At 35.2% G+C, this 15,054-nt stretch overlaps 1 protein-coding gene across 2 annotated transcripts in view; it reads left to right on the top strand.

The window, feature by feature from the left end:
- Nucleotides 1-14,814, top strand: part of COPB1 (COPI coat complex subunit beta 1) — a 31,733-nt gene extending 16,919 nt beyond the window's left edge. For both annotated transcript variants that reach the window (XM_068555203.1, XM_068555204.1), the window contains exons 13-22: nt 311-471; nt 1,334-1,454; nt 5,242-5,469; nt 5,634-5,813; nt 7,988-8,132; nt 9,176-9,295; nt 12,039-12,184; nt 12,798-12,887; nt 13,849-14,004; nt 14,476-14,814. In XM_068555203.1, coding sequence (XP_068411304.1) covers nt 311-471; nt 1,334-1,454; nt 5,242-5,469; nt 5,634-5,813; nt 7,988-8,132; nt 9,176-9,295; nt 12,039-12,184; nt 12,798-12,887; nt 13,849-14,004; nt 14,476-14,535 — 1,407 coding nt within the window. In that variant the 3' untranslated portion in view covers nt 14,536-14,814. The remainder of the gene's footprint in view (nt 1-310; nt 472-1,333; nt 1,455-5,241; nt 5,470-5,633; nt 5,814-7,987; nt 8,133-9,175; nt 9,296-12,038; nt 12,185-12,797; nt 12,888-13,848; nt 14,005-14,475) is intronic.
- The last annotated feature ends 240 nt before the right edge of the window (nt 14,815-15,054 follow it).

Genomic DNA, 15,054 nt, shown 5'->3' with positions numbered 1-15,054 from the left:
GCATTTTCCTATTAAGTAACTTGTGTGGAAAGAATTAAGATTTCCATTTAACAGATTAGGAAACTGAGGCTCAAAGTGGTTTAATTAATTTGCCCAGAACCATACAACTAAAAGTGGCATCCAACTCCAATGCCCCTGTTCTCACTACATTATCCTGGGAAGGAATGAAAATTGAAAGCAGAGTCCCAAGTTCCAAAAATCCCATTGTGGGAATAGTTCTGTAGAGAACTATAGAAATGATTGAATATTTAAATATGTTTTGCTTGCTACTGATATTATTGCTAAATTGATGTTTCCAATTGATTTTTAGATCCCAATTGTAGAGTCAGAAATTAAAAAAGAAGCTGGTGAATTAAAACCTGAAGAAGAAATAACTGTGGGGCCAGTTCAGAAGTTGGTAACTGAAATGGGCACCTATGCAACACAGAGTGCCCTTAGCAGTTCCAGACCCACAAAGAAAGAGGAAGAAAGGTAATTTGCGGCACCTGTGCCCTGCCAGCTACACCTCTATGATTATTCCTGTGTCTAAAACACTCAAAGGATTTCTTTTTCTTATTATTGATAGTTTACCCTTTTGACCCGAATGGAAATTTTTGCCATATAAGACACTTGAAAGGAGAACGATGTTTTAAGTTCTTTCTCCCAGAAATTGTGTTAATAGTTTTAATCCTCTGCTCCTTATAACTGTTCTCATTGAAATAACTGTGTTCTGTTTAAACTAAAATTATTTTACTTATGTAGAAAATGCTAAGTGAAGGTAACTGATGATATTTGAGTTTTGTTGCCTTTGGAAAACACATTTTGAAGATTTTCCACTTCTAATTGATGGAATAAAATTTTGATGTTTTCCTCCTTATTTTGTTCTCAATTTTATAGTGAAGTTGATGAAAATTTGCCTAAAATTTTAATGGTTACTATGTACTAGGCATTGGGCTAAATAGTTTGTCTCATATAGTCTTTGACAGTATCCTGTTGATTAACCACATTTTATAGAGGAATTTGAGGCTTAGAGAGGTTTGCAACTTACTCAGAGGGACACAATAAATAATAGTTAAGCTGGGGTTTGAATGTAGCTCATTGGTTTCAGTATATGCACCTTTAACCATTTTCTCTTTCCCTATTCATTTAGCTTTTTTATCATTTGAAGATAAGTGTTAAAGCCATGTGTTTTTTTCCTTTTTTATTCTGAGAGCTAAAGAGGGAACCATAATTGAGATCCGTATCACTGAAGGGTGGCACTGAGAGCATTCAGTAGGCTTCCTTGAGTCGTTTACACACAAGCTGCCTGCGGCTGAGAAGTTGGTGGCTTTCACTTTTCCTGATTGCTTTGCAGACCTCCCCTGCGAGGATTCCTTCTGGATGGAGATTTCTTTGTGGCTGCCTCGCTTGCCACAACTCTGACCAAGGTTGCCTTGCGCTATGTAGCTTTGGTTCAAGAGAAGAAAAAGCAAAATGTAAGTTCATTTATCCTACATTTACCCAACAAATGAATCTTGAGAGCTTATGCTCTAGTTGGGGAAATGGACAAAGTGATATAGCATAACATATATATAACCTAATGATTGTAAAATTGACAAAGTAATGTAATAACAGTAGCGTGTGATTAGTCCAGTGGAAGTGATGCAAGGGTTTATGAGGTTATTTCTGCTTGCTGGGATTAGTCAGGGCCCAGTGAAGGAAATGTCTCTCCCTCTAGCATCTTTATCCTGTCAGTTACTGTCTGTTTTATCCTAGAAGTGCCTCTTAAATGTATTCCCATTTCTATAGTTCATACCTTCATCGTAGCGTCTGACCATTCTGACTGTATACTAATTTACAATAATGTACTTTCATTCCACCCAACCCCTACTACCATCCTTTGTGTTATTGTCCTATATTTTATTTCTACATGTCATGTTATCCACCCTATGATGGATATTGTTATTATTTTTGCTTTAAATAGTCAGTTATCTTTTTAGTATATATGCACCATTTCTTATTTATCTAGTGTCCAGACTCAGGTAAGGAAGGGGGTGGACATAACTTAGCAAGTTGTAAGAAGTTGAGAGTTGGGAACAGGACAAAGTTCACGTACCTTCCTGGGTGGGTTTTTGGTTTTGTTTTTTTCATATTTTTCTTCATGGTAAAATGTACATAACATAAAATTTACCAGTTTAACTATTTTTAAATGTACAGTTCAGTGTCATTAAGTACATTCAAATTGTTGTGCAGCCATTATCACTATCCCTCTCCAGAACTTTTTCATCATCCCAAACTGAAACTACCCAGCAAACAGTAACTCCCCATACTCCCTCCCCTAGCCCCTGGCAACCACCATTCTACTTTTCTCCCTCTATAAATTTGCCTATTCTACATACCTAATATAAATGGAATCATACAATATTTGTCCTTCTGTGACAGGCTTATTTCATTTAGCATGTCTTCAACGTTCATTTTTATGGAAGCATTGTCAGAATTTCTTTCCTTTTTAAGGCTGTATAATCTGCTGTTTCTGTATATCCATTCATCCATTATAAATAGTCAATTTTCTTCCAAGTATTTTTTTTAATGAGAAAAAAGTTTATTTGCCCACATATCTGCCACTTATGGTGCTTTTCATAACTTTGTATAAATGCAGATTTCTATCTGATATTTTCTTTCTGCCTAAAGAACTTGATTATTTTTATAATGCAGGTCTGCTGCTGATGAATTCTCTCAGCTTACATTTGCCTGAAAAAAATCTTTACTTTGCTTTCATTTAAAAAAAAAAAAAACTCTGGTAAAATTGTGAACGTTTTTATTTTATTTTTGTTCTTATCTTTTTTCACATTGCTAAAATAAGGAGTGATGTAATAAAAACCAATGAGAAAAAAAGTCACTCATGGTTAAAGCACTGAAGTACAAATCTTGGTAATATTGTGGTGGAGATAGATAGAAACATCAAAAGATGGAATTACATTACCAGATATAGTAACAAAAATCTTTCCTTCCTCAGAAAGAGTTTATTATGGCTTTTAATAATGATCACATTTTCCCCTAGTAGTGATCATTTTGTGTTTTACAATACTGCCATTTCACTTAACTTTATAACATTTTCCCATGTTATTCTAAACCCTTCCTAATCATAATAATATTTAATAGCTGCATAATAGTCCATTAGATTCTTTCATTTACTCAAACCTCCATATAATTAGACATTTTATTTTTAGATTAGGGACTTTCAAAGGATTTTTAAAAAAATTTCCATCATATAGATTTCTTTTAAATCCATAAATGAGATTTAGAGGGTCAGGTAAATTACAAGGTATATTATCTCTTTTTTATTGACTAATTTTATTTATGGGCAGTAATTTACTTTGTAACTCTCTGTGGGCCATTATTTATTTATTCAGGTCTTGTCTGTTCTTTAAATTATGCTTTTTAAAAATCTCCAGCATTTTATGTCTCAGTTCTGCAAGTTGGAAGACCATTTGCTGATACCTGCTTTAGAGAACCGGGTTTCTGGTAACATACCTGGTTCAGCAAGTTTGTGACCTTTGGTACAAGGCAGAAGGAAGTTTGGTTGTTTATCACCATCCTGGCTCTCCTTCATTTATGCCTTTTCCGACACTCTTCATTTTTTCATGTAGATCTGACTTTCTCTCTGGTATCATATACCTTTTGCCTAAAGAAATTGCTTTAACTTTTCTTGTAGTGCAGGTCTGTTGGCAGTTAATTCTTTTGGTTTTTGTTTGTCTGAAAAAGTCCTTCTCCTTCATTATTGAAAGATATCTTTGCAGATATAGCATTCTAGGTTGACAGTTTTTTTCTTTTAGTACTGTAAAGATGTTGCTTCATTGTCTTCTGGCTTTTGGTACTATCAAGATGTAGCTCCTGTGCCTCTGTGTGTAATGTGTCCCATTTTCTTCTGGCTGGTTTTGGATTTTCTCCTTATCACTATAATTTCAAGTTTCAGTAATTTGATTAGGATATGCTTTGGTGTGGTTTTCTTGTTTGCTTTTGGTTCATTGAGCTTCTTGGATATGTGGTTTTGTAGTTTTCATCAAATTCGGGAATTTTTTGGCCGTTATTTCTTTAGCTACTTTTTTCTGTCCCCCTCCTCTTTCCCCTCCTTCTGGAGACAATATCTAGGCTCAAAGGATTATCACACTTACTCTTCTGAGGTTCTTTCCCAGGCTTCTGGTAGTTTTTTCACGTATGTATGCTGATCAATACTTAGCCAAAGACATTTTGACAAAGACATAAAGCATGTGTCAGGATAATGCTACATGAGACTAAAAAAGTTAAGTCGAATTCACTGGTGGAAGACCTTGAATAGCAGGCTGAGTGATATGGACTTCAACATGAAGGCTGTAGGAAATCATTGAAGGTATTTGCATGTGTAGTGAAATGATTGGTGCCCAATAAAGATTAAGATAGTAGGTAATCACACTCAGCATCACCAGTAACAGGACAACCTGACATTATGTGCCTCCTAGTGCAATACAATAAGGTATGCAAAACATCACCCATCTTGTACTCTAACTAAAAGTGGAGAACATTCTGTAGAACAGCTAGCCTGGACTCTTTAAAAGAAATCATTGTGATGGAAAACAACACAGAAAACCAGGGGACTGGTCTAGGTTAAAAGGGGCTAAGGAGAATAATAGTCAAATAAAATACATGAAACTGATCCTGGATTAAAAAAAAAATTTTTTTTGTGACAAATAGGAAGATTTAGTTCAATTTGGAGTGTAGTAGATATATTTTGGAACTGTTACATTTCTTAAGTGAAATGATATTGTGATTATAAAGGAAACTGTCCTGATTCTTAAGAGATGTATGCTAAAGCATTTATGAGGTAAAGATTCTTACTTTCATATGTTAAGCCAAAAAAATAAGTGTACCTATATAGGTAGAGTAAGAAAGCAATTATAGCAGAATATTAACAATCCATGAAAAGTGTATCATTCTTTTAACTTTACGTAGTTGGAAAGATAAAAGATAGCATTGGCCTGTGAGGGGTTAGAGTAAGAGAAAATAGTTTAAAAACCACTTCTGTCTATCAATTAAGGGTTAATGAAGGTTTTAGAGGGTGGCAGTTAGAATAGAAAGGAAGGAAAAAGGTGCAAAAAAACAGGGAGATAAAATCTAAAATATTTGAAATCTTATTCAGGTGAAGTGAAAATTAGGTTTATTTCTTGGATTCTGAGTTATAATAAAGTGACATTATTGCATTTGGAGAAGCCTGACAATAAATAAGCCATTTCTCTCCTTATCTAGTCTTTTGTTGCTGAAGCAATGTTGCTCATGGCCACTATCCTGCATTTGGGAAAATCCTCTCTTCCTAAGAAGCCAATTACAGATGATGATGTAGATCGAATTTCCCTGTGCCTCAAGGTCTTATCTGAATGTTCACCTTTAATGAATGACATTTTCAATAAGGAATGCAGACAGTCCCTTTCTCACATGTTATCTGCTAAACTTGAAGAAGAGAAATTATCCCAAAAGGTAAGGTATATATGATAAAGCCATAACAGTGCTTTTTGGTTTTATTGTTGTTGCTGTTGATTTTTCAGTCCTCACGTGTGAGGGCTTGTCCCTGTTGAAGGCCTACAAAAAGCTATCTTTTTTTCCATATTAAAGAAAGTTGGTATATTGTATTTTCAACACAGAAAGAATCTGAAAAGAGGAATGTGACGGTACAGCCTGATGACCCCATTTCCTTCATGCAACTAACTGCTAAGAATGAAATGAACTGCAAGGAAGATCAGTTTCAGCTGAGTTTGCTGGCAGCAATGGGTAACACACAGAGGAAAGAGGCAGCAGATCCTCTAGCATCTAAACTTAACAAGGTAACAAAATGTCAAATACACTGGCGAGTTATTTAACTTGGCTACTTAAGAAAGTAGTAATCAGGAAGTTGTTGGTCTTGCTGTTTTTTTAAAGGAAGAATAACTAGTACAGCATCAGTTTTTGTCAAGTTACTCTGATTGACAGGTTCATTAAACATGAATTGAAACTCGGTGGAACCTGATACTTTACTATATGATGGTACTGTAAGTCCCAGAGATGATATTTAACTTGTTCCAGTTGTGTGTCAAATTACCATAAACTGAAACATAGCGCTGAGGGATCCTTAGTGGTTGACTAAAGCTTTTAAAAGGTAGGGCACTAGCCTCTTCCCCCACACCCTGCCCTCAAGTTTCTCCTGTCCCCTGCTACTTTAAACAGGACAGTTACACTTTTATAGTCTTAATATATTGAGTTCCGAATAGGATTTCATTAGGAAAATTGTCCTAATCTCTCTCAGATATTAAATTTACAAATCTGGTTTAATCCTTCCTCCATTAGATGAGTAACAGTCTCAAATTGGTTTTGTTGCCCAAGATAAGATCAGTGGCAGAATAGGAACTACTGAAACACTTTTCTCCCTTGGAATTGGGAATTGATATTGACAATATTACAGTTATAAAATTTTCCAATTTATTTTTTAAAATTGTGGTAAAGTTTACATAACATCAAATTTACCCTCTTAACTATATTTAAGTGTACAGTTCAAGTGGCATTAAGTATATTCACATTATTGTGCAACCATCACCACCGTCTATATCCCCTGAACTTTTTTCATCTTACAAAGCTGAAACTCTATACCCGTTAAACAATAATTCCCCATTCCCCTCTTCCCTCAGCCCTTGGCAACCACATTCTACTTTTTATCCCAATGAATTTGACTATTCTAGGTACCTTATGTGGAATCATACAGTATTATCCTTTTGTGACTGGTTTAGTTCACTTCGCCTAATGTCTTCAAGGTTCATCCATTTTGTAGCATGTGTCAGAATTTCTTTCCCTTTTAAGGCTGAGTAGTACTTCACTGTGAATATACACCACGTTTTGTTTATCCATTCATCTGTTGATGGACACTTGGGTTGCTTCCACCTTTGGCTGTTGTGAATAATTCTGCCATGAATGTGGATGTTCACATATCTCTTTGAGGTTCTGCTTTCATTTCTTTTGGGTTAAACCCAGAAGTGGAATTGCTGGATCATAGTGATTCTGCTTTAATTTTTTGAGGACCACTATACTGTTTTACATAGCAGCTGTACTGTTTTACATTCCAACCGTCAATGCAGAAGAATTCTGATTTCTCCATATCCTTGCCAACACTTACTTTTTATTTCTTTTGTAGTAACCATCCTAGTGGATGTGAAGTGATATCTTGTAGTGGTTTTGATTTGCATTTCCCTAATGATTAGTGATGTTGGGCATCTTTTTGTGTGCTTATTGGTCATTTATATATCTTCTTTGGAGAAATGTCTATTCAAGTCCTTTGCATATTTTTTAATCTGGCTGGTTGTTTTCTTTGTGTTGAGTTGTAGGATTTCTTTATATATTCTGGATACAAGTCCCTTATCAGATGTATGATTTGCAGATATTTTCTCCCATTCTGTGGGTTGTCTTTTCATTCTGCTAATAGTGTCCTTTGATGTACAAAAATTTGTAATTTTGATGTAGTCCAATTTACCCATTTTTTTCTTTTGTTGCTTATGTCTTTGGTGACAGTATTACATTTTTAAAATGTTATATATACCCTGGATGTTTCTTAAAAAAATTTTTTTTGGTGGGGGAACATCTAAAAATTTATCTTTGTGGAATTACAAGTGTTTCTTGCTTGTAATTATTTTTCCTGAGTTTGGGTAACAGCTAGTGAGTTTAGGTGCTTAGGGATTTAACTGAAAATGTATGAAAATCTATTAAGTTCCTAAGTTGGGATAATGTTTAATGTATTTGCTGAACATATTTAACGTCCTTCTACCTACTGAGCTGTAAAGTGTAGGACCTGTTATTTTTAATGTCTAAGTTTCAGTTACCATCTCTACATTACAAAACAATTTTATTACACATTTCAAATGACTGGTCTAATCTAAGCACATCTGTTAATTACCTAACAGACTTAGTCCTTTGGCTAGGATATGTTTGGTTAAATTGTCTCAGTCATTTGATTATCTTTATTTTTGTTTGACAGGTCACCCAATTGACAGGTTTCTCAGACCCTGTATATGCAGAAGCTTATGTTCATGTCAACCAGTATGATATCGTCCTGGACGTACTTGTTGTGAACCAAACCAGTGATACCTTGCAGAACTGCACATTAGAGTTAGCTACTCTGGGTGAGGAAATTTACTATAAGGGAAAGATATCGTTACATAGTAAATCTTTATGACAGATTGTTAAGAGAAGTGCACAAGTTTTAGTATAAGAATTCTCTTGAGCCCTTTGTGACATTTTGAATCAAGTCTTAGTTTTACATTTTATATTTAGTCTCCTTCTACTCCAATTTTCTGAACTTCTGTGATACTGACTTTCTTATGCTTTTGTTCTTGGTACTTCTAGATGGGTTTATTCGGTGAGCTTGATCTATCATATGTCAGTTTTTCTAGATTAAATAAGAGCTGTTTAAGTTACAGATTTACCAAGTAGTTTAAAGTTTTAATTGCCTTAATACAGAATGAGGTATTTTCTGAGTCCATAACTAATACATACCATGTGTGGCCAAAGTAATACATCATTATCACATTTAGCAGTGTGAGATTTTTTTTTTCTTCTTCTTCTTCTTAATCAGAAGAAGAAATCAGACTTTCTCTGATCATTTATACATATGGCTTTGAAGTTGGAAAATATAAATTGTATACAGGAACAGTGCACTGCACCTAGGAAATTCCATATGGCTTAAGCAAGAGTTAAGGGACTTTAAGAAATCAAGGTAGAACATAGTTCTGCCCTGTCTTCCTCAGCATAGCTTGAGGCCTATATAAAGAACTGTGTTTCTAAGAATTTGCAGTCCTTTCTTCAGATTGTTTTATCTTTGTAATGGAGTGTATAGTTTAAGACTTAAGCTTTTGAGACGTCTGTATCCATTCACTGAAATAAAGCAGTATGCCCAGAGTACCCACCCCCGCCCACACACACACACACACACACGAATTAAATATAGAATTATTCTGAGAAGCCCATTACCTTTTAAAAGAAAATGTGCATTTTGATGTGAATAATAGTGTTAAATGATTTCTTTATTTTGTCCTTATATTTGAATCATAACCCTTCTCTTGTTCCTTGTTCTGCTAGAAACTATTGAGCTATATACATTTTAAGGTTTTACGATTGGAGAGGTTAATATGTATGTCTTTTTAGCCATGTCTAAATTTTTTTTCAGGGGACCTGAAACTTGTGGAAAAGCCATCTCCTTTGACTCTTGCTCCACATGACTTTGCAAATATTAAAGCTAATGTCAAAGTAGCATCAACAGAAAATGGAATAATTTTTGGCAATATAGGTAAGGAATTGTTTTATAGCATGTGATGTTTGGATATTTTATTAACGAATTTCTGTAATGAGTAGCTGTGTGACATTTCTTGAGGACAGGACTTGAATCCATTCATTCATTCATTCATTTATGGGGCATCTGCTACGCTATTCAGTGTTGTACTATGTTCTGGATATACAGAAATGAACCAGATAGAGTCACTGTCCTCAAACTGTCAAGCAAAAGGAGGAGATAGATAAATAATAGATTACAATACAATGTGATAACGGCTAGTTTATACACTATGTGCTTTGGGATCATAGAGGGAAAGTGCTAACAGTATAGAAGGCTTTATAAAGGAGGAAGGTATGTTATCAAAGGATAACATTTGAACTGAGTCTCAAACTGTGTATAGGCATTTGTTGCCGGAACTCCTAGGGATTAGCTTGTACAGAGGTATTCAGTCAATAAGCTTTCTTTTTTTTAGAAGCAATTTCTGTGGTAGGAACAAAAAAAATCTCTGTCCTCAGATAGCTTCTAGTTGAGTAAGGGAAAACAGATATGTGAAGTAGATATGTGCAGTACATAACGGTAAGTGCTATGAAAGAAGCCTGTGCTGGGTGAAGTGGAAGTCTATGAAGAGATTGTGTCAGTTCTCTCAGAGTGGTGGGGGGTTGGGAGGAAAGGTAAAGGAAAGGCATTGTGGAGGAGCTGAAGCTCAAGTGGGGTTTTAAAAGATCAGTAAATGGGCTACAGATAGAGATTCAGTTAGAACAAATGCAAGTAGTTTGATATACCTGGAGTTTAGAGTGCGCTAGAGGGTGGTGGTAGAAGAGAAGGAGGTTGGGAAGGTTAGTGGCAGCTATATTATACTTGTCATGCTAAGAATTTCGGACTTTATCCTGGATGTAGAGGGGAGCCATTGAGGAATTATTAGTGAGTGAGTTACATGATTAAATATTTCTGTGGCAGCACTAAAGAAGACTGATTGGAAGAGGCAAGAAGATTAACTAGTAGACTTGCAGTAGCACAGGTGAGAGATGATGGAGAGTTTGAACCAACACAGTAGTGGCTGGGATGGAGAGAAGGGCTGAATATAATAGATATTAAGGAGATAGAATGTCCAGGACATGGTTACTGATTGAAGAGGAAGTGGCTAGAGCAACGCTCAGATTTCCTGCTTGGGTATGTTGGGTTGGTGTTTATGTTAATCACCAAAACGGAACATAGGAGAGAAGGACAAATTTGAGAGAGATGATAAGTTAAACTTGAGGTTAAGTAATGAAGTGTCTTAAGTTATTGAAGGGCAGTTTGAGATGAGTCTGGAACTTGAACAAGAGGTCTAAAGTAGAGATGAATATTTGTTTTAAAACCATAGAAATGGAAGAAATCACCCAAAGAGGGCATAAAGAGTGAGAAGAGGGGAGATTTGAAAACCGAATCCAAGAGAACAGCAATATTAAGAGCTGTTTGGAGTTTTTATTCAGAGCAGTATTAAAGCTGGTCAGAGAAGGAGAAGCCTGCAAAGGAAGTGCGTTAGAGAAGCAAGGAAAAATTCTGAAGAAGTATCGGCAGCTGCAGAAGATCCCTAAGAGAAGGGCCCTTTGGATTTGACAATCAGTGATACTAAAACGTTTCTTATGACCTGTCTTGGGCAGTGGTGGTGGGTTGAAGGCTGCATAGGACGTGGAGAAATAAAGATAGTGAGTGTAGGCCACTCTGAGTGTACGACCTTGGTTTTGATAAGAATGAGAGAGGGCAGTAGCCAGAAGAGAAATAAAGGATGAGGGAAGATTTTTTTTTTGACGATGAGAGGACCTTGACTATGTTTATAAACTATAAGGGAAGAAAGTCAGTAAAGAATATGAAGGTAAAGACGAAAGAGGTAATGATTGATGGAGTGAGGTCCTGAACCAAAGCAGGCATCACAGATGGCAGCAAGTATGAACCTTGAAGAGCAGAGGCCGTACTTGTCTGATAGGAAAGGTAAGTAGGTGAAAGTTGATTCAGAGAAAGATACATTTATTTTTAGAGGTGGGGCTGAAAATTAAAGGAACTTATTCTTGGTAACCTTAGTTTTCTCTAAAAGTAGGGTGGGGGAATGTCAAGAAAACAGGCTAAAAAAAGGTAGGCTTCAGTCAGATTATGACTTTCTACCATGGAAGAAACAGTTACAGAAGAAAAGGTCTTGTATCATTAAGTACTATGGCTCAGCAATATTCATCCAGAAATATTAGTTAAGCATCTGCATGAGAACACTACTACCTGTGTATCCTTCTACAGTGTCTAACACTGCAACTGCTATGTAAGCACTCACTGAGTTTGAATCCTGGCCTCCACCACTTAACCAGTTCTGTGACCTTGAGCCACTTAATTAACTTCTCTTTGTTTTTACTTCTCTATAAGATGGAAAATAATAATACTATAACATAGGAATGATGGTCATATTAAATAGGTAATAGTTTGTAAAACATAGAGCCCCTGAATTGGGTGATTGGGATTGACATGTATGCAGTGATGTGTATAAAATTGATGACTGATTAAAAAAAAAAAAAAAAAGAAATAACTATATTACTGTCATTTTAATTACATTCATTTAAAGAAAACATATTTTCAAATTCATGTTGGTAAAAAAAAAAAAAAAAAAAAGAGCGCACTATATAATAAGCAAAACTATTTGCTAATGTCAGAGTTGTTATTTGGAAATATTAAAAATTTTTAATTAAAATTTGCCTTTGGTGATTGGGGATCTTTTTATATGTGTATATTGCAGTTTATGATGTCTCTGGAGCAGCAAGTGACAGAAATTGTGTGGTCCTCAGTGATATTCACATTGACATCATGGACTATATCCAGCCTGCAACTTGCACTGATGCTGAATTCCGTCAGATGTGGGCCGAATTTGAATGGGAGAACAAAGTTAGTCCTTGGGAGATTTCCTTGAACTCCTTATGTTTCTTTTTGGCTCGTGTTGAGCGATTCTCTGATAAATTAATCCCTCTAAAAAGTGTCAGATGTGAAAAGCAAAGTTTTTCAATATCTGTGCTTACAAATTAGCTTTAACTGGAAAGCATGCAAGTGGTTTGGTTAAGTTATGGTTTTAAATTGGTGAGAGTAACAGTTCTATAATTAATCTGATTGTTCAAGACATTATAAACAATGTTCCATCCCTTGTATGTATGAATAGTAACTTGCCATTGAATCCAGTGTTCAGTAGAAGCTTTGCAAAGTCAGTGCCTGCTAGGGAACTTTGTTCCTGTAAGCCTTGATTTTTATTAGAAATATTTTATATACAGCATGTTGATTGTCTGTGAAGTTATCTGTATCTGAAAGTTCTGATACCAACCTACAGTTTGTTGATTTTGTAGAAGGTGTCATTTACTTTTTGTTGCCCACCCTTTCCACCTAAATACTTGGAAGGAGATTCTAATATGACATAAGAGCGATTGTCTTTTCAACCCCAAGATAAGAAATTCACAACTTTCTTAAAGTAAGAGCTATAACCTCGACTTTTTTCTCTCCCTCTGTACAGGTGACGGTTAACACAAATATAGTTGATTTAAATGACTATTTACAGCACATATTAAAGTCAACCAACATGAAATGCCTCACTCCGGAGAAGGTAAAATTTGCCCGTGTACTTCTTAAATCTGATAGAGAGTAAGATGGTAGATTCTTGGCTTTCTTGTATTTCCTCTAGTGTATTTTGATATTATTTAGCCTGAGAAAAGCAGTGTCATTCTGGACTAGCTAAAAGAAGTTATCCCATAGAATGTATGAATCTGCTTACTGCTTTCTACTGGAATAGGAACAGTATCTGCTTGTTGCTAGTGCAGTGACCCAACTGAATAGTCACATTGGTTTTTCTTTTCAGTCTTCTCCCTTTTGGCTAAAGGCTTATTCCAAAATAGTTCACGATACTGGATTAGAAAATGTCCATGATCTCTTCTGTTGGCTCTGATTGTGGGTCATAATATATCTGCTCAAGTATGGAATTGTTGATGTACTTTGATTTTCTGCTATGTTTGTGTATGTATGAAAAAAGACTAGAAAGAAAGACCAAAAAGTGAAGACTGCCAGGGAATTCCCAGGAATTTGTTTTTCTTTATGCAATTTCTGCTAACTTTGTAATATTGATTTAATCATAAAAGAATGCTGCCAGACAAGTAGGTTTTAATTCATATATTGGTCTATTGAACAAATACTCCAACAAACATTATATGCCCAGTACTCTGTGAGCTGCTGGATATACAATAAAGAACAAAATAAAAGCAGTCTCTTCCTTCATGGAGCTCAGGGTCTGGTATGGGAGGCAGGCAGACAGCTCTAAACAAAGAACATATAAATACAAATGAGGATAGGTGCTATTTCTTTAAAATCAGTTTTTTTGAGGTATAATATAGATGCAGTAAAGCTCACACTCTTTACATTTATAGTTCTATGAGTGTCAGCAAATTCACACAGTCATGTAACTACTACCATATGATAAGTCCTGTTTCAAGTGGTCATTTTCCTATGCTATTTGGTCTTGCTTATGTGTAGTTCTCTAGTAGAGTATTGAACTCATCACAAATTTCTTCCAGGCACTTTCTGGTTACTGTGGCTTTATGGCAGCCAACCTCTATGCTCGTTCCATATTTGGAGAAGATGCACTTGCAAATGTCAGCATTGAGAAGCCGATTCAACAGGGACCGGAGGCCCCTGTTACTGGCCACATAAGAATTCGTGCTAAGAGTCAGGTAACAGTTGGTTTTTTTTGAGATGGTCTCTGAACTAAATAAAAAGAGAAATAATTTATGTCTCTTTATTTCTATATGTAGCATCCTCTCTTACCAGTGTTTCATGCATTAGATGCACGTATATTCATAATAGTAGTATCCTTGAATAGAAATATGACTTTACTTCATTAAAATAGCCCACCTTTTGGGCCACTCATTCTGTTTGTTTGCTTAAAATCAGATTAATTCCTGTTGGGTGTTTGTGACATGGGTTCTTCAGAGGTTTTTGAAATCCAAGCTATAAATCTGGTGACTATTTGTAAATCTAGCACTAAAAGTACTTAACCAAGTAAAGTTTTGGTGAATCTCTCTTGTACATCCTTGGTTTCATTGTTGATGTGGTATCATTGCATGGAGGCTTGGTTAAGAGAGAATAACCTACTGATTGTACATAGTTTCAATAATTATAAACATCTTCATTCTTTCTTACAGGGAATGGCCTTAAGTCTTGGAGATAAAATCAACTTGTCTCAGAAGAAAACTAGTATATAAGAATAAACAAAAAAGTCCTTGCAGCTTTACAATTAAAATTTAGGTATGGGCTTACTGGACTCCAACATATTTTGTACTCTTTTGTGCTTTATGTTATATAGAATCTGAGTTCATGCTGAATGCATTCCAGCCAATAATTTATAGCCTTTCCCTTAAATCAAGATTGATTTTAAAATTATAGTTTGTCTTTTGTCTTAACAGTTCTGAATGCTGTCCTCAAAGTATATAATGTTTCTCACATGTATCAAGACCATTTTCACAGTACAATAAACAGATCTATTCCTAAGTCTTTTGTTATTTTATAAATAAATGTGTAATTACATAATTTTAGTTATGAGAAATGGATTTCTTTTAGTTGGGTTATAGATTTCTATTATAAATTTAAATTGCTATTTGAGTCATGAATATATGAACTTTATTAAGAGAATTTACAAATGCAGTGATATGAAATGAGATAGGCCTTGATTTACTTGACTGATTTTTACTAATTTAATATTCTAACATCAGTATCTGTAAGAA

This window comes from Eschrichtius robustus, chromosome 11 (assembly GCF_028021215.1).
Source record: "Eschrichtius robustus isolate mEscRob2 chromosome 11, mEscRob2.pri, whole genome shotgun sequence".
NCBI classification, from domain to species: Eukaryota; Metazoa; Chordata; class Mammalia; order Artiodactyla; family Eschrichtiidae; genus Eschrichtius; species Eschrichtius robustus.
The sequence above is the reverse complement of the archived record's forward strand: the minus strand, read 5'-3'. Positions and strand labels throughout refer to the sequence as shown.